General features: G+C 40.1%; 1 protein-coding gene across 1 annotated transcript in view; it reads left to right on the top strand.

Annotated features, from left to right (window-relative positions):
- ST18 (ST18 C2H2C-type zinc finger transcription factor) overlaps nucleotides 1-25285 on the top strand; it is a 132858-nt gene that overhangs the window by 5976 nt on the left and 101597 nt on the right. Inside the window, exons 3-4 of the mRNA XM_045292036.1 lie at nucleotides 7369-7423; nucleotides 9691-9721. Of these exons, the coding sequence (XP_045147971.1) occupies nucleotides 7369-7423; nucleotides 9691-9721 (86 nt within the window). The remainder of the gene's footprint in view (nucleotides 1-7368; nucleotides 7424-9690; nucleotides 9722-25285) is intronic.

The following is a 25285-nucleotide window of genomic DNA, read 5'->3' as shown; positions in this document are numbered from 1 at the left end:
TGCTATATCTTTTGATAGCCAGGCACCATCGGCTTTCTTCACCACATTTTCACTATATGAAAAGAATGTAGTATTAGGATTGGAGGAAGAAAAATTAAGAGCCTACAATATGCAGATGAGAAAATTTTGCTGGCTGAAAGTGCAAAAGCGCTAGAATCTTTACTGTTGAAGATGAAAGCCTTCAAGCTTTCATAAAGAAAGCTGAACATAAAGAAAACAAAAATCCTCACAACTGGATCAATAAACAACAGCATGATAAATAGAGGGGGAAATATTAAAATTGGCAGAGGATTTCATTTTACTTGGATCCACAATCAATGCTCCCGGAAGCAGTAGCCAAGAAATCAAGTACCATATTGTTCTGGGTGAATCTGCAGAAAAAAAACAAGAGCAAATCTTTAAAACATTCAAAAGCAACAATATCACTTTGAGGATTAACGTTCCCCCTAACCCAAGCATATATTCATTTATGTCATTGGCATGTCAAAGCTGGACAATGAATAAAGAATACCAAAGAGTAGATGTCTTAGAGTTATGTTGTTGATGAAGAATATTCAATGTACAGTGGATTGGCAGAAGAACAAACATATCTGTCTTAGAAGAAGTACAGCCAGAATGCTCCTCAGACGTGAGAGTGCCTAGACTTTGTCTCACTCTGAACTTGTTATCAAAGGACTAGTCCAAGGGGAAGGACCTCATGCTTGGTAAAGTAGAGGGTCATCAAAAAGAGGAAACTCTTCAATGAGGTGGATTGTCACAGTGGCGGCAACAATTGGCTTAAGTACAGCCATGATTGTGAGGGCCATATAGAACCAAGCCCTCTTTTGCGTATAGGGTCAGTTTGAGTCAGAAGGAACTTGATATCACTTAACTGCAAAGAAGTATATGTGATTGTGAAATTACTTCATAAGTCTGAGCACCTTTTCTATTACCTATTACCTAACAAAGTTTGGTTTGTGTGTTTGTTTGACATTTTTTTAAAATAATCATTTTATTAGGGGCTCATACAACTCATCACAATCTGTACATACGTCATCTGTGTCCAGCACTTTAGTACATATGTTGACTTCATCATTCTTACGACACCCACTTTCTACTTGAGCCCCTGGTGTCAGCTCATTTCCCCCCTCCCTCCCCATTCCTCCCTCCCCCCGAGCCCCTGATAATTTATAATTTATTATTTTATCATTATCTTACCCCATCCCACGTCTCCCTCACCTACTTCTCCGCTGTCCATCCCCCAGAGAGGAGGCTACATGTAGACCTTGTCCTCTGTTCCCCCTTTCTCCCTCTCCTTCCCTCCAACCTCCCGCTATCGGCACTCTCTCCACTGGTCCTGGGGGCTCATCTGTCCTGGGTTCACCGTATTTCCAGTTCCGATCTGTTTGTTTGATTGTAATGTGCCATTGAGTCCATTCCAATTCATGGAGGCTCAGCTGGTCTCCCAGCAGAACCGCACTCCCCAGGGTTTCAATGGTTGAGTTCCAGAAGTAGATTACCAGATCTTTCTTCTGAAATCCATCTTAGAGAAAGGGAACTTCTAGCCTTTCGGTTAGCAGCTAAGTTTGTTAACCCCTTGTACCGCCCTGAGACTCCCTACATGTATAAGGATAAGGCAAAAACCTGTTGCCACAAAATCCTACAAACCTTTATCAAACAAAAAAGATCGAAATATAAAGCTATTGTATCTCACCAAATCCTCCACCTGGGTATGTAGACTTCTAATAGCGGTGGTTTCCTCTTTCCAACCCTTCCCTGAAGATTTCTGGACTCTTGTGTTCACACCATGTCAACATAGCAGTTTTTGCATCTTCACGGGACACGAATCATGTACTTTTAAAATATCCTTTGAGTTTTTGTAAACAAAGGAAGTTTGGTTACAACTTAAATCATTTTTCCATGTATCATGATATTACCTTTTGGTCTACCTCTAAGGATTTGGGTTTTCTTGACGTTGAGTTGTAATCCATAATGAAGGCTGTAATCCTTGATCTTCATCAGCAAATGTTTCGAGTCCTCCTCATTTTCAACAAATAAGGTCGTGTCATCTGCTGGCCACAGGTTGATAATAAGCTTTCTTCTAACTTTGATGTCCCATTCTTCCTCACAGAATCCAGCTTCTCTGATTCTTTGCTCAGCATACAGATTGAATAAGTACAGTGAGGGGATACAACCCTGATGCCAACCTTTCCTGATTTTCAACCATGCAGTATTCCCTTGTTCTGTTTGCACAACTGCCTCTCGATCCATGTACACGTTCAACATGAGCACAAGGAAGTGTTCTGGGATTCTCATTCTTCTCAAGGTCAAATCCATAGTTTGTTATGATCCACACAGTGGAATGAATGCCTTTTCATAGTCAATAAACACAAGTAAACATCATTCTGATAGTCTGTTCTTCCAGCCTAGATCCACCTGACCTGCCATGCTATCCCTGGTGCCACATGCTGCCGTAACAGAATGACCACAAGGGGCCAATTTTAACAAACAAATTCATTTTCTCATCATTTAGGAGTTGAAATGTCTGAATTCAACATGTAGGCTCAAGGGAAAGGCTATTTTCTCTGTGTTACCTCTGGAGGAAGATTCTTGTCTTCTGTATTTTGCTTCCCGCTTCTCCTCCAAGCATTTTGGTTTCTTTGACGCTTTTTCTATCTCTGCTGGCTTGTTTAATCTCACTTTTATGCCTACGTCCTAAAAAGTTTAACTTCAGATACATCTTACACTACTCCTGCTGTATTTGAAGGCAATCTTTTCTCCAGTGGGATTATACTCATAGGCATAGATGTTAGAAAGTGTAACATATGTCTTGTGTGCATGTAATTCAGTCCTTAACATTCCACTCTTTGATTCCCAAAGATGCATGTCTTTGCCACCATGCAAAACAATCCCCCTCCCCCATTGTACCACACAGTAAGACTTAAAGCAACTCCAACCCAGATCCTGCGATCAGAGACGAGGCCTCTGCTCTCCACATTCTGGACATTGGCCCGGTTCTCTGGATGCTTCATGGAACACCTCATCCTTGAGATTCAGTTACACCTCCAGGGCCCTCTAGTCTGGCAGTGGTGCTTCATCGACGCAGCAACATGCCTTGGGCATGGCACCCCAAGCCCTGTTGGCGCAGCAGCTGCACCTCCCTTGCACACCTTCGCAGCAGCCCCACACTCTGAAACGGGGTTGGCGAGGACTGCACTTTCGGAGCATTGCAGGCTGTGGACCCAAGCAGGCTGTGGAGATGCAGGATCCCGGGGCACTGCGAGAAACCGAGAAGGCCCGACTTCCCGTTGTTCTGTGCTCCCGAGCTGTCCTTTCCTTTTCTGGGAGGGCGAATGATGGAGCTCCTTTGGCCTGTGGTGGTTGTTGTTGTTGTGGTGGTGGTGGTGGTGGTGTGTGTGTGTGTGTGTAGAATTCCTACAGGCAGGCAGCCCTCTTTTACTTCAGTCGTCTTCAATCACAGTCAGTCTAAGCGGGTGAGTTCTGCTTTGTGTTGTGGCTGTCGGTTCGACCCACCAGTCATAGGCATCGATTCCTTAACAACATTTGTGTGCCCATCTCCTACGTGAAAATTCTAGGACCTGTGTCCTTAGTTTGTGAAAGTGAATTTCCCACATCTTTAAGTTTAGTTATTTTATTTTTATTTTTTTACACAGTTCATTTTAAAGTTTACTTCCTCTCACAGATCCCTAAAATATCAAGGAGAAACTATGCACTCCCTTTGAGACCATGCTTAGAAATCTTATCAGTCACGTGTCCCTGCTCATCATTTACAACTTTTCTATTCCCCCAAAAGTTAAACCTCATTTAAACAGGTTATTTGCCACTGCCTAAAAATCATTGGCTTCCCACCAGTGTAGCATCACCCTTTTATCAGCGTTGCAAACCCTCACTGGAAGGGCATTTAAACTGGTATGTCTAGCAGCATTCTGTTGCGAGTGTCACACAGATTAGCTGGAATGATGCAGACTTTCTCCATAGCTCTCTTCACTTCTTTCTGAGCCGCTTCTCAGAATTGCCTTTGATGTCTATAATTCAGCCAACAGTCTCATCAAGGAACTCTAGGCTTGATTACGAACCTGCTACCATTGAGTCTGTTCCAGCTGATAGTGACCCACTGCAGAGTTTCTGAAGCGGCAAATCTTTACAGAAGCAGAAAGCTTCATCTTTCTCCCACATTGTAGCTGTTGGGTTCAAATTTCTGAATTTGCAGTTAATAGCCCAATACACAATTCCAAAACAGCTTCCAAAATTTAGGTATCTTTGAGAATAACACTCCATTATTCTAGTACCAAGATGAGTGGCAGAGGAGGAGGTAAAGCAATGAAGAAATGGAGGAGAGAGATGACAAGCCCTTTGAAGCTCACATAGGAGCAGAAGCTCAAACAGATAAGCATTATCCTCTAGAAATAACAGAAGGAGAAAGCCTTTCCTTAGAGCTGTGAACTCAATTCAACTCCTAACCTCCTAAGCAGGGGGCTTTGCGGTGTAATGATGGGCTGTCCATGGCAAGGTCGGTGATTAGAAATGCCCAGTCACTCCTCCAGAGAAAGAAGAGGCTTTCTACTCCCCTAAAGAAGGTAGTCTCACAAAACCCCAGGGGCAGTTAAACCCTGTCCTGTAGGGTCACTGTGAGCTAGAATTGATTCAATGGCAGTGAGAAAGAGAGAGAGGGAAATGTGAGAAAATAAATTTGTTTACTGAAACTATCTACTTGTGATATGTCTCATAGCAGTAATAGATAACTAGGAAATCCACCTTTCTATTAAAATATTAAGCATCACACTTATAGCTGTATGTTATAATTTACTCTTCTTCATATAGTTTCAGATCAGAAAAAATAAGACATTGCACATTTTATCTTTAAAGATTTTTTTTCTATTGAGATGGCCATATCTGGTGGAACCCATTTTAGAAATCTTAGAAATATCTTGTATTCCAAGTAAAATAAAGTGAAGCTCTATGAATATTTATACCTTCCTTTCCATTACTTTAGGAGCCCTGGGGGCATAGTGGGCTATGAATTGAGCTACTAACTACAAGGTCAGTGGTTTGAAGTCACCAGTGGCTCAGTGGGAGAAAGAATAGCTGTCTACTCCTGCAAAGATTTAGAGTCTTGGAAACCTCGAGGGTCGTTTCTACCCTGTCTTGCAGGGTTACTATGGGTCACAGATGAGATTTTTTTGGTTTGGGGGTTTGTTTTTGGTTTTTTTGCTTTTCAATTACTTTAATGAGGAGGCGATTGCAGGTGATGATAATCAAATGGTTAGACTCCTCTGATGACTAAATTTTTACACAGAATTAGGTTTAAAGAAACTGTAAAGAAGGTTATGTTTAAATACACCTTCGTAACTTTTGTATGTACCTGCTGTTACTTTTGGAAATCAGTGTTTTAGTTTTAATTTTTAAAAAGTCATGGACTTCATTACTTGCCTTTTGGGGAATTTTTCAGAATAGCCTTAAAATCATGTATTAATGTTCATCCATGGGAGCAGTGTTCTCCAAAGGTGCAAACTAGTTCCACACTTTAACCCTCACATGCTCCTGATCTCTCTTCATCAAGTGATTCATTTAGCACATGCAGGAGAGTTTGCCCGAGTTGAGCCACTTTATATGCAACAGAGATACTCACGGGAGGAGGATTTCACAATACAGTGCTCACCATCCTGAGTAAACCGAGCCATTTTAATCCTAGGTGATTTCACATCTGTCATAAATGCATGTGGCTTAAGAGGGAAAGAGAGAGAGATCTAAAGGGGGAAAAAAATCACCTGTCCTCATTGTTGCGTTTTCATATTGTGTAGTTTTACCATATTCATAATAATGAACTATCTTATTTAGGCCAAAGTAACTGCTATTTGCCAAAAGCAGTGAACACTTTTGCTTCCTAATTTAAAACACACACACATACACAGTTCAATGATTGGTGTGGTGTTTATTATGAAATGATGACAAAAGAGTACTGGTGGTTTTAATAGTTTTAGCTTATGAGAGCCATCGTTAATTTTGTCTGTAGTGTTGCAGGTGAAAAAAATGCACAATAGATAAATAGTCTATATTGGTTTAACTGAACATAATATATAGTGTGTTCTGGAGTTGTTTGTCTCAATAGACTATAGTAATCAAAAGTAATGAACCTATTATGTGCAGGACCTTGGAGAGCATCGAATGGCAGTAAAAGTGTGGCACATAAAAGGTTTATTAAAGGAAATTAAAGTCCATCATTGCCACACCTGCTCCCCTATTATAAGACTATGGCAGGTCAGTGCCTTCAATCACAACTCAGTCTCTGAGAGCAGAGGCGCATTTCCCATTACCATTGCAGTCACACCATAGCCACACTAGTGAGTGGCGGGTTTTAAGGGCAGGAACCACAAAGAGAGCCTTATGCCTGCCTCTGGTTCTCAGAAGGTGAAATAACATTCCCTTTTAAGAATTCCCTCTGATAACGTGTGGCTTTGAATGAAACAAATAACTTATAGAGGATTCGAGTGCAATGGTGTAGTCAGTTCTGAGTCTACCTTTCGGTGAAAACAATAGACTTCTACAATGTTCACATCCCATTGATAATTTATATGCATACTTTTGAAATATTGAGTGATGATGTTTTAATACCAACGAATGGAGTTTGAATACTGCAGGTTTTGAAACGGAGACACACATCACTCAGTCTCACCGCCTGGCTACATGGGGATGGTGATACCCATGCGATTGTCTCAACTCAATAGGTTGCCCAGTAAAACGGACACCCCTCAGGGCGGGCTGCTTTTTGGCTGTATCCTTACAGAAGCAAATCACCCCATTTTCATTCCACAGCACCCCTGGAAAGGTGGATGATTATAACCAATATTCATTCTGAAATTCTAGAAGTTGATGTATGTTATTTGTTTATGACCAAAACTTCCAATGGGGTGTTTCCCTCCCGGGGCATTCCAGAAAGCTGCCTTCACATGGCTTTCACCTACAGAAATGATCTAGAAATGTGAAGGAATTAGGTTTTAGTAAATCACATGGAAATATTTGGACTTGGCATGTGAGGTTTTTGTCTCCTTTAAAACCACTGTTAACTAGACAATCTTTTTTGGCTCTTTGTCACACCGGGAATATTTTGATCACCAACAAACACATGTGGACAAGGTCATCTCCCCCTTTGTACTGATTCCTTTTGGCTTCCAGCATCTCCAAACATATCTCCAGAACGAGTGGTATGTAAGGGCGGGGCAGCTATCTCCCGGTGGACCTAGCAGACATTGCAGGAGAATGGAAGGCTACCATGCTTTTCAACATGACCTGTGGAAGCAAAAATGACAAGTTTTTCGATTTTGGTCAATATTGAAGGAATAACCTCAAGACTTTGTGTCAATGTTCCAGATGGATGCAGAGGCTGAAGACCAAACGCTGCTCACCTGTGTTAAAGGAACCAAGGGTGAGTTATCAAGCAGGCTGCATGTCACCGTGCACACCGTGCAAGGACTTTTGCATTTCCTAATGCTTAACCTCTGATATGCAGTCAGAAAGTTTAGAACGTCCACAGAACTTCCTCTTTCACATCAAGGCCGAACACAGACTATTGGTATTGAGTGGCAAATTTTTGTGAACCACAAATTAAGGACTCAGAAAAGTCCAAAGTCATGTATAAGTATGATGCTAATTGTTCCAAGATGGAATTAATTACAGTAGATTTGAACGTCAGGCAGCACCGGCTAAGGTTCACCAAGCAAGAGAATGTTTCACAGAGACCTTCAAAATATTGGAATGACCTTTAATGGTCAAATAAAAAGAAAGTTGTTAGTTTATTGCCAAAGCGGGCTTTAAGTTTTATGTTACCTGGCTTAGTGGTTCCCAGGCTAAATTCAGTTCAAGTAAAACGATTGTTTGTTTTTTTTTACTTTCCCTGCTGGGAATTTTCAGCAGCACTGCAAAGTAACGTTCGAAAGGTTTAACTTGCCGATTACTCCTCTCTTTTTGTAACCAGCAGATGGTAATGTAATATTGAAATATAAACAGGCCCTTGATGGTCTGAACATCTGGAAAACAGGATTGACTGGCAATAATGCCCCTTAAGGAAAATAACTTTTATTATAATTAACTATATTTTTGTGACCCTTAGTTCTAAGTGGAAAACCAAAGGTTCATTGTGGCCTCTGAAAACACTTTGGGCAACTAGCTGGTCCCCACTGTACCCACCCTTCACAGAGGGGGCTTGCTGGGCAAAGGCTGTGCCAGGGCATGGACACCCATTGGGACAGCTCTGAGAGGTGCCCTTGAAAGGACTACTTTAATGGAACATGATCTTGAGTGCTTCATGTCACCAGTTCAGGTGGATCATCGCTGTTTGCGAAAGTCCAGGACATTATTATTTTTAATAAATACAAGGGTGCATTTTTTAAGGGAAAGACTTTCTCTAGCCATGCTCATCAAAATGTAGGATGATGCTGTACAAGAAATGGATACTTTTACTACTCAAACTGTTATTTTACCTCATATTCTTCTCCAATGTTAGTTTTAAGTTACCTGTGAAGAACCTGAACCAGATGCCCTACAATTTATATTGCAATATTTCTGGACGTTAAACTTTTAAGCAGCAAAGTTCTTAATAGAACACATTAAAAACAGGCTGTCATTATTTAGAATCGGCTCACACCTGTGATAAGTATTGGCATATTCGTATTTGGATTGCTTGAATTTCTTGTTTGATTTCTTAAAACAAGTTATTTTATCATACTTTAAAAATTTGGGTCTTCTAGTCTGAAATTCCTTTTGGACTTGAAATTCTTTTGGCACATGCACATAAACTCTTAAATAGAGCCAAGCTGTTCTCAGAAAGGAAACAACGGATGTTTCTTGTGTAACACAAGGAATCTTTACAGTCACCTGGTGTCCCTCTCAATATGCCTTTTATAAACATTAGCTGCTTCGGTTCCCCCAACTTCCATCAGAAAAAGCATAGCACTTCTTTCTACCTGTTCCTTATTTTACCAAATTTGCTGCTTTTAATACAGCTACAACATCTCCTCTTCTTTCAATACAAGTGGAGTTTATGGGATAAAGTCTTAGGAGATATTCATATCATGAAGTTTTGCCTGTTATCTAGAGTGCTTGTTATTGTCAATAAAAATGTGACCCTACAGGTCTTTTGCATAATTTCCTATAGAAAGTAAATTGATATAAAAATAATTCATTCCCTCATGGTCTTGTAATTTTTTTTATGGCTCCCTAAAGACAGGTCCCATTGAACAGTAAGTCCAGTCCATGGTCACCAAGTCTCAGGGTCACCTATGGAGCTCATTACAAAGTCAGTCTACTCCACAGGTCTTACTAATCTATCCTCTGTTCCCCAAGCCCAATCAGAAAATATCAGTCCATCCCATGGGAAAACAATTGAACTCTATACTAACCATGTATTTATCATTATCTTTAGCTGGATGACCCATGTCAGGCATACTGTTTTGAAAAAAATTTTTTTTAGTCATTTTATTAGGGGCTCATACAACTGTTATCACAATCCATACATATATCAATTGTGTAAAGCACATTTGTACATTCATTGCCCTCATCATTCTCAAAACATTTGCCCTCCACCTAAGCCCCTGGCATCAGCTCCTCATTTTTCCCCTCCCTCCCTGTGTTTTGAAAATTATAGACTGGATTCTCTCATTTCTTTCTTTATCTTTTTCTTTTCTTTTTAAACAGTGCCAATGGAATCCTTTATCCAGGAGCTAAGGTAAGACTTGCCAATCGTTATCACTGTTTTCTATCGAATCATTAGAATGCGCTGTGTGTTTCACTTCTCACTCTCTTTTTATTGGTATAAGGAAGCTCCAAATTGGCTAGACTTTGAACACAAATGGAACAGAGAAGAGGAACAACTGCTCTATTCTGATAATGAAACAAAGCAATATTTTGCTGAAGATGTGAGAAATTTGTCACTTTTCCTCTGAGCTGTGTGCTGACATCTGTCTGTCCACCCCTCACAAGGAGTGTGCTCCTTTCTTCATGGCCACTGAGACCTAAGCCATCACCCAGGAGTCTGAGTCTGATAAACAGATAAGCAGAGTCACAAGTGCTCTGTTTGTTTTGTTTTTCACTTTAGATACCCAGAGAACCCCATCAGGTGGCCACGTTTTTTCAGAGTAAACCTCTGAAGATAAGTGACAGGTTGTGGGACAGTTCCATGCATTTCCACTTTAGAGACCATGAGTACAGCTTCCCAGGATTCTGAAAATGTCACCTTACTAGGTGAAGCAAAGTAAACTCCAATTTGACTTTCTTTCACAGAATTTATGTTGTAGTAAAAAAATTGTGCACTTTCCAAAAACTGGGCATGTTTTCTAGAGAAATTGTATCAGGAGCAAACTGACCTGTCTTCTCTTTGGGTTTGCTCTTGCCTTGAAATGTCCCAGAAAGTCCCCCCCATCCATATGTGCATTCTGAAGACAGCCACATTAGGAGATGCTGTCTTTGAGAAATGCGTAAGAGTATCCCACTGGACATGGAAAGTTAGAGTATATGCAGCAATACTCTACACCGTTATTTTTCCAGGCAACAGTGCTTGGTGATTCCTGAAAACATCACTATCCTAGTTACTGCCTCGGTTCACGTTAGTCTGTCTGCCACAGCATGGGTGGACCTACTTAGGGCAACGTCTTGCTATTAGAATTGAGGACAGGTGTGCATGCTACTCCTCTTATCTTTGGCAGTGGTGAGCAGAGAACCCACAGCCGTCTGTGTGGCCGGTTCTGTCATTAAGATTTTTAAATTCGAAACTCCTTTTACAAGGTATATAGTGTATGCTCCCCGCAGACATGATTAAACCATTGAGCTGCCTGACTCATTTGAACTTTTGTTTTGAAAGTTTTGAGGGCTTTATGGATAGCTTTTACTGGGGACTGATCAAGAGCCGTTTAAAGAAATCAAGTTGTCAACCTGTGTGGTGTGGTGTCTCAAACTGTGCTGCAAGCTGATGTCATTCTTAGGGTCTGTTTCCTAAAGGCACAGACCAACCCAAACCACACTCACGATCGAGTTGATGCCTTCTCAGAGCCACAGTATAGGATAGGGTAGAACTTCCCTTGTGAATTTCTCTCTCTCTCTCTCTCACACACACACACACACACACACACACACACACACACAACACCTGGGTGCAATAGAGTCTATTCAGACTTATAGCGGCCCTATATAAACCAAAGAGCTCACTGCTGTCGACTCAATGCCAACTCATAGCAACCTTATAGGACAGAGTATAACTGGCCCTGTGAGTTTCTGAGACTAACTCTTTACAGGAATAGAAAGTCGTGTCTGTCTCCCTCAGAGTGACTGGTGGTTTCAAACTGTTGACCTTGCAGTTAGCAGCCCAACACGTAATTCATGTGTGGGTTTCTGAGACTGTAAATCTTTACAAGTTTAGAAAGCCTCATCTTTCTTATGCAGAACAGTGGCTGGTTTTGAACAGCTGACCTTGCAGTTAGCAATCCTACTTGTAGCCTACAACATCACCAGGGCTTCTCATAAAGGCATAGAAAGGAGGAAATTAGCAAAAAGGCAGACATTTGTGGGGTAAATATTTCATATATTCTTTCTGGAGAAATAGCCAGGAGTCCCAGTGGCTATTTAGGTATTGGAGTGCTAACCAAAGCTCAGAGATTTCAACCCATGGAAATCGATGCCTCTGCTCTTGTAAAGATGTACAGCCTAGCGAACCCAAAGACCCACTTCTCCTCTGGGGGTCTCTATGCACCACAATGTACCTGATACAGTGCTTTCCTATTTGGGGGGTTGAGAAGAACTAGAAATTACTATTTCAGCCATTTATTAAGCTAGTTACCATAAAATCCAAAGTTTTAAAGATCTTGCGTGCCAGACATTTTTACAGGGGTTAAACTAATAGGCACTCTGGTGGCCTAGTGGGTATGCACTGAGTGGCTAACTTCACGTGCTGCTCCTTGAGATAAAGCTGAGACTCTCTACTCTGGTAAAGTCTTCCCGGCTCAGAAACCCACAGGGGCAGTTCTACGCTGCCCTGTAGCGTTGGCATGAGTTGGGGTTGAGTTGATGGCAATGAGTTTGGTTTGGTCATACTTCTATCGTCTCATTGAATTCTCACCATCGCTCCATGACTCCAGGGCCAGGTTCTTAACCATGAGGCTGTGCTTTCTCTTACCCATGATTAATTTTTAAGATAACTATCTAGAAAATACATAAAAAGAAGTGCTTCATTTTTCAAGCCCTCACACAATTAGATGCTGTAATTCTGCATTTTAACTCATATGGGTTATCTTTTATCAATCTTGCTCTCTTAAATTCTGAGCAAAAAAATTGATTAAAAATGTTTTCTTATTCTTCTAACTCTCTAAAGGTCTTTTAAAAAAATTAGATATTTGATTTTAATTTGTCATTAAACTAACTCAGAAAACTGGATAATTGCTACAAAATTGTCATAGACAAAAGTAATTCAACTATTTTTCTTTAATAAGAACACTTTAATAAAAATTATTAACACATCATTAATTGTATAATTATTTATTTTAAGCAAACTGACCATTTTAGGTTCATTACAGCTCAAGTTGTTCCTTAAATTGTCCAAAATAACCCACATATAGACCCTGAATAATCGTCTATATCCATCTTCACAATACAATACGGGTTTGTATGGAAGTTCACATAAGCTCACATAAGTGTTTTTGCACAACTTTATCCATTTCCTCTAGCTGCTCCTCCAACTTATTCAGCTGATCTCTTGTGACCCAGAATCAAAAGTGTGTACCTGAGTCCCAGGTATCTCAGGGAGCCAGGCATGCTTCCCTCGTGTGAAGCTGAAGGCTCTTTTGAAGAGAACATTGGCAACTTTATGTCGTTTTCTTAGAATGCATTGGGTGTGTTCTTGCTTCCAGAGCGACCACTTACAAAAGAGCTCATACAAATGGAGCTAATTTAAATACACTGTGTATTGTTCATGGCACTAATAAAAATGGATACTGACATTCTCATCTTCTTATTATACTCGATGTCAGCTACTATCATTGCCATTAAAAAGGCAATTTATAGCCTCAGGCCCTCCTTGAATCATACTCCTTATTAGCATTTCCAGTCTTTCCTTCCACAGGATTCAGGTTACAGGTGCTGTTGAGAAGCTCTCTAAGTCTTTCTGAATCATGGCCAATGCAGTATCTGGGCTCTTTCTTTTTATTACTATTGTCCTTAATCAGAACCTCACACTACTGCATCTGTCAATATTGGTAATTGTGTTCTGCATTGGCAAAGTGTTGTACATGAGTCCAGCCCCTTAACTCTAATTAGAAAAATATATTCTACCCTCTGAAATGACTTTATGTGACTTCCTATAAAGACAAATGAATTCAAAGCTTTACATGTATCCGAGTCAAATCCCACCATCCTTGGGTAGCTTTATTGATACTTTCTAGTTGATTTAATTTTGATAATGAAAATTTTAAGACTTTTACTTTTATTAATTTTATATCATTTGCTCCTTTATTTTAGCCCCCAACGTTAGCATGTTCTCATAATGTGAAGAATGTAAAATATTTTATAAACCATATAATCAATAATTAATAGGGTTAATAATTTAATAAGCATATGAGAAAAGTTGTGCTTACAAATGACTTCCTCTTTTTTATGCTCTCTTATTTCAATACCAACAGTCTTTCTATCAGTTAAGCGTTTACTTTAATATTTAGCATTTTCCTTTCAAATTTTATTTTTGTTTTAGAGTAGTTTCCCTGATTACTTCTGATTTTTTGGAGCAATTTATTGTGTTATGATTTCTGGATTGATAGCAAAAGGGGGGAAAAGAGCAGACACTGGTTTTTAATAATAAATGCTGTACAATTCATCCAGATTAAAGGAAATAATCTCTATTCTTTTGTTTCATCTTGTTTATTTCAAATATAGGCATTAGTTCTATGTTTGGGTATCTACTATAGTGTTAGTCATGTGTCTTTCTAAATATTGTGGTCTAATTGATAACTTAGGATCCAGGAAATTGTCATCTTAGAATCCTTTCTTCTCTTTTCACTTTTTAAAATTACTTTTAAAAGAAAGCATAATTGGAAACAAAAAAAGCTGATGTTAACAATATGAAGGGAGAATGTCTTTATGCAGGGCATGTATAAAGTGTGATACTCTTTTCAGCCAATTGCTCACCTTCACAAGCACAGCTGCAAGAGACAGGCCAGATTCCATGTAAATATAAGATTTTGAGGCACAACACCTACCAAATTGTTATAGAGAGTATTTTATGCTTACTGTGCCGTAAGGAGCCCTGGTGTGACTGTGAGATATGTGTTGGAGTGCTAACCAGTAGCTCAGTGGGGTCAAACCCACTGATCCACCAAAGAGAGATGAGGCTGCCTGTTCCCATGAAGATGTATAGGCTTGGGAACCCTACATAGGGTGATTATGAGTTTCAATTGACTCTTTGGTGTTGTTCGTTTGTTTTTTGTACTGTACTTGGGAAGCTTGGTGGTGCAGTGGTTAAGCTGTTCGGTGGCTAATCAAAGGTCTCCAGTTCTAACCCATCATTAGTCTTTCCAAAGGAGAAGGTAATGACTTATGGGCACTGTACTTAACGAAAGTATGGAATCTTCATTCATCTATTAGGGAAGCTTTCAGTAAGAATTAAGGCAAAAGGAGTCTGCCTTTTAAGAGGAGAATGCAATCACCTATCAAAACCAGTTGCATTATTTCTAATTCATGGAAACTGATGTGTGTCAGAATATCGATGTGTTCAATGGGGTTTTCAACATCTGATTCTTCAAAAGCATATTGCCGTAGCTGTCTTCCTAGAGGTTCTTCTTGAAGGACTGGTCCCTCCAGAAAACACTCCAAGTAAGTGAGACAAAATCTTCTCCTCCTGGATGCTAAGGGAAATCCCAGCTGCACTTTCTCCAATATGAATGTGCTCCCTTTTTTGACAGCCTTTGGGCTGGTTAATAGTCTTTGCCAACACTATAATTCAATGGGATTGATTCTTTGATCTTCCTTTTCAAAAAGAAGAAGACTTTCGTTGAGATGGATTGAACAGTGTGACTGCAACAATGTGATCAAGCATAGGCATGATTCTGAGAACAAAGGATTCTGGGAAGTCCTCTGTTCTGTTGTACTTAGGTTTGCTTTGAATTAGAACTTATTGAATGACATTTAACATCTTCCAAAAGGCCTCTGGATGGATTCCAATTTTCAACCTATTTGTTAGTATCCATGGACTTAGCTGCTTGTCCCACCCAAGGACTCACAATTACGTCCTCCCTTTTTATTGGTTTACGAAGTCACAGGTTTTAGCATTGCATTTGCCACTATTTAGTAAACTCTCTATAGATATGTCTGTTAGTTTGTCATACTGTGGTGGCTTGTGTGTTGCTTTTATGCCGGAAGCTATGTAATCGATATCGCGATGCCAGCAAGGTCACCCAAAGTGAACAGATTTCAGCAGAACTTCCAGACTAAGAACAGACCACAAAGAAGAACTCGACTGCCTCCTTCAGAGGAATTATCCACGAAAAACCTTATGCATAGAATCAAAAGTTTGTGAGATATGGAAGACTTAATGATTGGAAGCAAAACGTTGTCAGATATAGTGCTGACGGGTGATTGGAAGACACTCGAAATGTGACTGATGAAGGGCTGCTTTCTCAAACTAGAGTCGACGATGATGATGTGAATTAAGTCCTGTGTCCAACTGGAGGCTTCAGGATCTTCATTTGTTGATGGGGCATAACGCAAGGTAAGAAGACATAGCTGCAAAAATCTACTAATAACCCGAACTTTGAATATATGAAGTATGGATCTAGGAAAATTAGCAGTCAAAAAGTGAATGGAATATACTGGTATAAAGATTAATATCCTAGGTGAAAGGAAGCCATTTTGAATCAGGAAAGTATATGGTTTACTATTCTGAAAGTGAAACAATCCAGAGGAATGGTGTTGCATTCATTATCATAAAAGACATTTCAAGATCGATTCTGAAGTAACAAAGCTGTCTGTGATAGGATTATACTTATGGGTCTGCAAGGCAATCCAGTCCATGCCATTGTTACTCAAGTTTATTCATCAATCACCAAAGTTAGTAATGAAGAAATGCAAGTATCACCAATGTCTTCAGTCGAAATTGGCCAAACATGGCCTCGAGATGCATTACTAATTATTGATGATTGGAATGCAAAAGTTGGAAACAAAGAGTAGGGAGCAATAATTGAAAAATGTGGTCTAGGGGATAGACATAAAACAACGCTACATGATATAATTTTGCAAGAAAAATGATTTGTTCATGGAATATATCATTTCTCAAAAGTGATTATACACATGGATTTTTCCATCTGAAATACACAGAAATCAAACAGGCAATATTTGTGGGAAAACACGTTGGATACGCCCAAGATGAGTAGCTAAAGCCAGGCTAAGGGCTGATGGTAGAAGAGCTCATCAGTTGCTCCAATGGAAGTTCCGTTTGAAGCCGAACTTCTCAAATCAACAAGAGTCAAAATATGACTTTGAGACTACCCCCCTTGAATTTAAAGAGCATCTCAAGAACAGATTTGATGCATTGAGCACTACTGACAGAAGACCGGAGGAGCTGTGGGAGCACATCAAGCACCTCATTTATGAAGAGAGCCAAAGGTCATCAGAAGGACAGGAAAGAGAGACAAGATCAAAGCAGACATCAGGAGAGATGCTGTCTTACATATTTGTCAGGAGAGAACAGGCCCTGGAGGAGAGCATCATGCTTGGCAAAATGAAGGGGCAGGAAAGGGCGGAAAGGCCCTTGACTGAGTGGACTGACACAGTGACTAGATCGGTGGGCTCAGGCCCAGGACCAGTAGTGAGGAGGACACAGGACAGCTTGGTGTCTCATGCTATTGTGCACATCGTCACTATGAGCTGCCTCAATGCCACCTAACAACAACAATTCTCTTAGATTCATACTTAATACAGTTTATGTTCCAATTATTAATGGATGTTTACAGGCACCCTTTCCCATTTTGAGTCTTGCCCCATCAGCAAATGAATGTCCCAAAAGCTTTACTCCATTCACATCATTATGGCCAACTCTACTTTGAGTCTCTAATCATATTTTGAGTGCCTGAGGGACTCATCTCTGGCACTATTCTTGACAATGTTCTACTGCTATTAATAACACTTTCAGTGGCTTATTCCTCAAAGTGGACAGCCTATTCCATTTTCAGGGTCGTGCCTGATGCTATTCCCCTGATATTCATATGGTTTTCAGTGGATAATTTCTCAGTAGTGCACAACCTTTATCTTCTAGCATGTTCTTAGTCTGGATGTTTGGCTGAAGCCTCTTCACCATGGGTGATCTTGTTGGTTTTTAAATTATCAGTGACATGGTTTCCAGCCTCACAGATACACACATGCCACCACAGAATGGCAAACTAGTAGATAAGAAGAAGGGGACAGCAGGAAGATTTGGAGGAAGGCTGATTTATGACAACCTGCAATACGCAGAGGACACAGCCTTGCTTACTGAAAGCAAGCAAGACTTGAAGCACTTGTTGATGAAGATCAACGACTGCAGCCTTCAGTATGAGTGAAAACAAAATGTAAAAATGACAAAAATGCTCACAAGTGGACCATCATCAGAAAGAGAGAAAAGGAAAGTTTGAGGTTGTCAAGGATTTCCTTTTACTTGGACCCACGGGGAACTATCGTGGAATTGACAGTCAAGCAATCAAATGACATATTACATGAGGCAAACATGTTGCACAGATTTCTGGGGGGGTTGAAGAAGAAGGACATCACTTGGAAGACTAATATGCCCCTGAACAAAGCATACTATATTCCATCACCTCATATGCATGTGACAGTTGGACAGTGAATAAGGAAGACTGAAGAATTGGCACATTTGGATGATGGTGTTGGAAAACATTGCAAGTACTCTGTCCAGCCAGAAGAACAAATAGATGTGTCTTGGAAGAATTACAAAGAGAATGCTCCATAGAAGTGAGGATGGTGAGATTTCAGCCATGTACTTTGTACATGTTATCAAAAGAAATAAGTCCCTGGAAAGGGGTATTATGCTTGGTAAAGTGGAGGATCGGGAAAAAGAGGAGTCAAGCAGATGAGTTGGCACAGTGGTTGCCAGCATGGGCTCAGCTGTAGCCACGGCTGTGAGGGTGGTTCGGAGCTGGCCGAGTTTCTTTCTATTGTACACAGAGTCACTGTGAACTGACTGGATGACATTGATCTATAACGACAAAAGAAAAAGTAATTTTTCTAGTGCTCAATGCCCAAGTTTGCTCTTCTCATTTCCATCCTCGTACTATTTCTGACAGGAAACCTGTTGGTATAGCGCCTAATTTTCCTGAAATGCTCTTTTCCTCTCAAATCTGGAACAGACTGTGCCCCGTACAGGTCTTTCCTTCCTTTCCTACTTGGGAATTTGTTCTCATTTTGTAAGACTCGGGACTAATGTAATCGCCCCCATGGAGTGTACTTTTCAAGAAATGATTTCCTGTTTGTTTTGAAAATGTATTACTTTGAATCATAGCTAGTTTATAATTCATTCATCTATCCATTTACCCATTCAAAAGAAAACCGATTTCTTGCCGTCAGTAGTTTGTAATTTGCTTGATGAGAAATAACAAAGAATCATGTTGCAAAATGAAAATTACAATGAATCAATTATATTTTCTGATATAGTATCAACTTAATAAGGACAAGGAATCTATTTCAATCATCAGTGTATCTTTAGTACATGAAATCACTTAAATATTTTATTTTGTGGACTACTAGTGTATAGAGAATTAGAAATTTAGTTAGTGATTCTTGGCTAAGGGAGTTTTATTTAACATATTGTGCATTCTCTGTAGTTATCTTTAAACTTCTTCCAATGTCTTATGTTCTTTTCCTAGTTCTGTTTGTTACAGGCCAATGGAGAGTTTGTGCAGCCAGCAAACCTTCCTCTGACCCTCAAGTACAAACCAGCTTACCCTACCTATAACCATTTCTAATTCATTTTTTGCTTCCAACATCTGTGTCCTCTACAAATACAGTGTCTTCCTTTACAAATATATTTTATCAACATTCCAGACATAAAAGTGAAGTGTTCATTCTGGTAGCAAATCCCTTGCTCTCACCAAGTCACTGTCAGCCAGGAAGAGCAAATAAAGCCCAGACAGAAACCCACATTATCCACACTACAGACATTGGTAGAGAAGGATCCACCAGGCAAGCCATTGCTCAAGGGTGACTTGATGTCCCAGAAAGAAAGCACAGTGACTTCCAGAAGTGGCATCACAAGGGAGGAAGAGGGTATGGGGACAAGACCAGGGACCATTGTCAGAATGAGACACACCAGAATGACAACCTATAATTTTTTGTCTAGTGTTTTCGCAGAAGTTTATCATTTTTAAAATAAAATATCTCGGTAGTTTGTTATACAGAACTCTGATGGTGTAGTGGACCAAGCACATGACCGCTAATCTCAGGGTCAGATTTGTAGTAAATCTGAAATAGGAGTCAGATTTGAATCTATGGTAATGGATTCTCAGATGGTTAGTGATAATAAAAAATTCCATAAACGCTGCTAACATGTATCAATTTATGCTCTAGTCAGAATAGTCATTATCACTTATTACAAGGATGAATTGAGGCAAGTGATTTCATCTGTTGCAACCACACACTGTTATTTTCATTGCTTCGGGCATTTTTATGCTGATTTTGTCAAATTTGCTGATATTTTACCTACAGTATTGTGATGATTAGTAATGTGAATCTATATAAAAAGTTTTTGAGATTGAAACAATAATTAAGAAATAAAGTATTTTCTGTTCAGTTGTTAATATAGCATGTCATTTAGCAACACAATGAGGTTTCAAAGACCATATCTTTCTGTAAAAATCCTAATGAGGTGAAATTGGAGGATTACCACATCAGACTATGAAGTGGAGGCTGGCTCCATTATTACGTAACTGCCAAGTCACTGAGAACCGGGGCCTGACCAAGCTGACACACAAGCTTAGCCATCATAACCAGCATTTTTCTTGCTTTGTGCCTAGACATTTGCAGATGCTGGATTTATGTCATCATAATCCAAAATACATGGATAGTAGATTGTTTCACTATTGTCAGAAATGTGAAATGTTGGTTAATTATGTTAGTTAATAAGTTAGGTGTCAGCGCAAATTTGTAACCAGTAGCATAATTCAATGCAGATAGAATTTGCAAAACCATTTTGCAATATTCTTTAGATTATATGAATACTAACAAAACATTTAAGCAATTTAAAACTATATTTGTTATCTATTAGTTAATAATTGAAATAGATATTACTAAGTATTCCAGGTGGACTGTGCCAGAAACATCCAGAAGGGATGACACCATGAGAAACCACCCGTGACACAAACTCCCATGATGCCACTGATTTCCGAGAACACTGGGGCAGGAACAGTTGGGGAAAAGCAGTACCAATAGTAAGGAACAGAATTTCAAAGGAGTTTCCTTTAACACACCTCCCTGCTGCACCCCGGCCCCCACCCCCTCCCTCCCCAAATGGTTTTCAACTTGAGACTCACATAAGGACCCTCCAAGATGGGGTAGGGAATTTGCCTACAGAGGTTTATTTATAAATCCAGGTGGGAATGGTCTGTGTAGGAAAGTCTCTTCCTCTGTAATTACAATATGCCACGGGGATGATGCCGTCTTTCCTGTGTGGGAATCACAGCACAGACCCCGTTCTTGCCATGCCATCCAGCGAGAATAGAGAATGTTTAGACTCTGAGACTCCACAAGGTGATCCTGGTAATTACTTGGGGCTCTCTGAGGATTTGTATCCTTGTTGTGTTATGGAAGCAACACCAGGCCTGCAGCCTGTCTCTGTGAGATCACCAGCCTCTGAGTCCCTCTTGGGGAGGACTGGCACACTCATCCTCACTTGTGTCATTTTCAAAGGACCTTGGCATCCAGGACAGGGTAATCTCCCTATTCTCATCCTACTTCTCTCTAATTATATTTTAATTTTTTTCCTGAGCACCGCAGGCTCCAAATGTTGCATACTCAAAGATGCACCCTCAAGTCTCTTGTCTGTTGATTCTGTTCAGGCTTTCAATGTGACCCACACACCGATGGCACTGAAACGGATACTCCCAGCTTTCTTCGCTTCCCTGCGCTTCAGGTTCTAGAATCCATCTCTAAATGGGCTCCCAAAGGGTCTCCCGAACTTAGCATGTCCAAAACTGAAATATGATTGATGTCATATTCCACCATGAATCTCCAGCCTTCCAGAATTTCTATTATTGTGTAGCTTTCTCTTTGGAGCCATCCTGGAGGCCTCGCTTCTTATTTTGTATTTTAACTTTCCATCCAAACCTGGTGGCTGTAATTCAATACACATTCACAGCAGAGCTTTCGCTCAGCCATGTCTACCGCTCCTACTAAGTGCACAAGACATCATGACTTCCCGCGTTGTTGCAGTAGCTCCTTAGACTCCCTGCATTTTGCAGGGGCAGGGGCTGGGGCAGGGGTGGGGGAGTCAGGGAATGTGTCACCTCCTAATGTACGGCACAAATACTCTTTATATTTTTCTAACTGATTTCCTTTCATTGCCATGTCAATTCATGTTCACGGCTACTCCCCCCAGCAGTTGGCATAGCTCCTGGCATGTATTTCACGTCCAGGAAGCTGAGGGAATGTGTTCTCAGTGCTTGTGGAGAAGATGATGGGATAAGCCACATGAGCTCACAATTTCTGAGTGATAATAGATAAAATGCCAGGAAAACAACTTTTGATAATCCCTATCAAATGGATTTTTATAAGGAAAACTAAGAGATGACTAGTAAATTCTTGACTTGGCCTTGAAAGATGCACATGAACCTATGCAGGATCCTCCTACCAGCAGGGAGCTGACAGGCTATAAAGGCACGTTATTATAGATGGAAGGGCAATCCTTTCCAGCAGCCTAGTATTGGGTGTGTTGTGGTTTTAATTGGATAGGAGGAACAGGGAGTTCCTTAGGAGGAAGGAAAAATAAGAACAGACAGTTTCCCTTGAGAATAATTTTTATTTCTACAGAAACTTCCCTCTGGAAGACTGCTGTTGTTGCTAGCAAGCCAATTCTGACTCGCAGTGACGCTATGCACAACAGAAGACAATGACCAGGTCTGTGGCATCTTCAGAATTATTGTTATGTCTGAATGCCTTGCTATACCCACTATGTCAACCCAGCTCCCTTAGGCTCTTCCAGCTTTCTCTTGCATCTAGTTAACTACGTGAGAGGTCCTTCTACAGGGACTGGTCCTTTCCAATAGTATGTCAAGGGTACACGGAATAAAGTCTCCCATCCTCGTTTCTAACTCGCAGCTGGCTGGACTTCTTCCCAAACCAACTTGTTCATGCTTTTGGCAGTCCAGAGTGTACTCAATAGACTTTGTCAACACCATTAGTCAAAGGCACGGATTCTTCTCCAGTGGTCCTCATTCATTGTGCAGCTTTAATATGCATATAAAGCTATTGAGAATACCATGGTACAGTTTAGGCATAGCTCAGTTCTCAAAGTGACGTCTTTGCTCTTTAACACTTTAAAGAAGTCTTTTGGCAGCGATTTGTCAAATGAAACATGTCATTTGACTTTCAGATTGCTGCTTTCTTAAGCCTTGCTTATGGATCCAAGTAAAATGAGATTCTTAGACAACTACAATCTTTTTTCTGTCTGTTATGATGATGTCTCTTGATCGAGTTGTATGTTTTCTTTCTTTACATTGAGGTGTAATCTATCCTGAAGGCTGTGGTTGATGTAAATCAGTAGGTGCTTCAAGTTCTCTTTATGTCCAGTCAGCAAGGTTGGGTTATCTGCATATTGCAGGTTGTTAATGTGTCTCCACCTACCCTCAATGGCACACTCTTCTTCAGATAATCCAAGAAACACCTTCTTTCTCAGCATGTAGATTAGGTAAGTGTGCTGAAAGGAAATCTTGACACACCACCTTTCTGGATCTTAACATATTCAGTACACTCTTGTTCTGTTATAATGACTGCTGTGTGGTTACATACAGGTTCTATAAAAGCAAACAAAATGTTCTGAAGTTCTGATTACTCAAAATGTTACCTACAGTTTGTTATGATCCACACAATCTAATTCATTTGAATAGTAAATAAAACACAAATAAATATTTTTCTGGTATCTTCTGCTTTTAGCTAAGATAATCTGAAGGATAGTTTCCTTCACTTCTTTGAACCTACCTCCACTGCCAGTCTTTTGCAAGATCTTTACATGTTTTAAAAAGCAACAAGATATCATGCATCCAAAAGGAACCTACTCTCAAAGATTCAAATGTCTTCCATTTTATGATGCGGTTCTTTAACAAATGAAACATTGTTTTTTTTTTGGCTCATTTCTATACCTAAAACAAGAGAGCATTTTCTTGACAACAGAGTAGGCCAAGTCTGCAAGCAAGATTTTAAGGTCATGATTCCAATTAACCCTGAGAACATTCCTATAATTAGGAATTTACAGGAGAGCTTATAAAAGTTCTTTTCACCTCAAATAAATGTCCTGAACCCTTGCATATCCTGAACTGTTTTCTGTATTTCTGGAACTGCACAAACACTTTCAAATACCCTAACTTACTTGGAAATCAGGTGGCTGCTCAGGTAGATGTACACAGTGTGCAGACAAGGGCACTCTGGTTTAAAATTTACCAGTCCCTGTGAGAACACAAGTGCACAATATGAGTTGAAACTTTCAACTGGTTAAATAAAAAAGAAACTGACAAATGGACATTTTTGCTAACATTGTTAGACAAAAAATTTGTAGCAGAAACAAATGTATCAGTGACGCCTTAGTGGGGAACCTGATAGGGTTAGTAAAGGCAAAATCAGTTTAGGGACAGTCTATCTGACTTCTAAGTCCTCCCCTGATTCCAGGGGAGAGGTGCGAAGATGGTGAGCAATTGTCCCCTGAGGACATGTGGAGTGGGTTTGTTACTCAACAGCTCTGGCAGTGTGAAGAACCCCTGCTCTGTAAACTACATCAGATTTTACTAGTGTTGCTCATCTTAAACTTAAATGCATATTCTTTTTTGTAAGTTATTGTTCTCTTGAGATTACATTCTATCCTTATTGAAGTTATGAATTCTTGACCAATGGAGAACACATTTCACAGATGTGCATGCTTGATTATACTGAACTAACATTGAGCTCTTCGGAAAAGTCACGAACATCTATAAATTCTTTTGAGATTTAAAATTTTAAGATATAATGGTGATAACTTAGCATTAGCCCATTGGAGCAATATAAACCATGTGTGAAACTAATCCACATTTTGTGATAGAAACTAACATACTTTTCACTATCGATATTCAACATCTCTTGGATTTCTAGATGGACAATAATTAATTCTATCTTCACCTCCTTCCTTCAGACAAGTTAAGTGCAAACTTACATACTAAGGCCAAGACTATGTGTCCTTAAAGGTCCAAAGACTGGTTGGTCTCCTTGAGATGTGATGTGGTCTTATGTGCTCAGAATTTATCTGTTCAGCAGGCAGATTGGACGTTGGGCTATGCGAGTATGAAAACCAGATGGAGGTGAGTCCATTGGGGGGGCCCACTCAGTGCTTCCATCCCGGGCATTAAAGCTAGTCCATCAATGAGTCCAGTCTGCCCACTGACAAAACTGAAGATAAACTATCTGACATCACTTGCCCAGTTTGTTCTGTCTGGTTGTTTTCTACCTATATTCAGACTTCCTTATTCTTGATCTTCCAACTATACCATTTATCAATTTGCTCCAGGTTAACTAGAACATTCTTTCTGCCTTGGTTCCTGTGTTTTCATTCCTTGTCTCTATACACAGAGTGATTCATCTGGCCCACTGTCTGCTGTGCACTTCTCGACACATGAGAATATTGTTCCCCTCTATTTCGCTTTGAGCTGCTCCTAAGAAGGGCCATCCAACATTAGCAGTCTATTTTCAGTTTTCACTTATATACTGAATATATTATATTTGTAAACCAGGCTCAGTCCTTTTTGTTGGGGGGGGGGGCTTTTGTCCATTGTTTTCAGGAGACCCACACAAGGTGAGGTACTACCATACCAAAGGTGAACGCTGTATGCGTCCCTGCTGGTTACCTACTCATACAACTTCCTCAGTCCCTCTAGACCTGCTGCAACCCTGTCTCAGGCAAACCACTTTCACCTTCTTGGATTGAGCAGGATGAGTGGGTGGACCTGACAGAATCCAAGTCGTGACAGTCAGCTCTGGTCAGAGTTTATCTTTCCATTTGTGTCCAAGATCAGACATGGAGCTGGGTTTTTTG

Source organism: Echinops telfairi, unplaced genomic scaffold, assembly GCF_000313985.2.
Source record: "Echinops telfairi isolate 266 unplaced genomic scaffold, ASM31398v2 ScPeMD7_1;HRSCAF=3_0, whole genome shotgun sequence".
NCBI classification, from domain to species: domain Eukaryota; kingdom Metazoa; phylum Chordata; class Mammalia; order Afrosoricida; family Tenrecidae; genus Echinops; species Echinops telfairi.
This window is presented reverse-complemented; position numbering and strand designations above follow the sequence as displayed.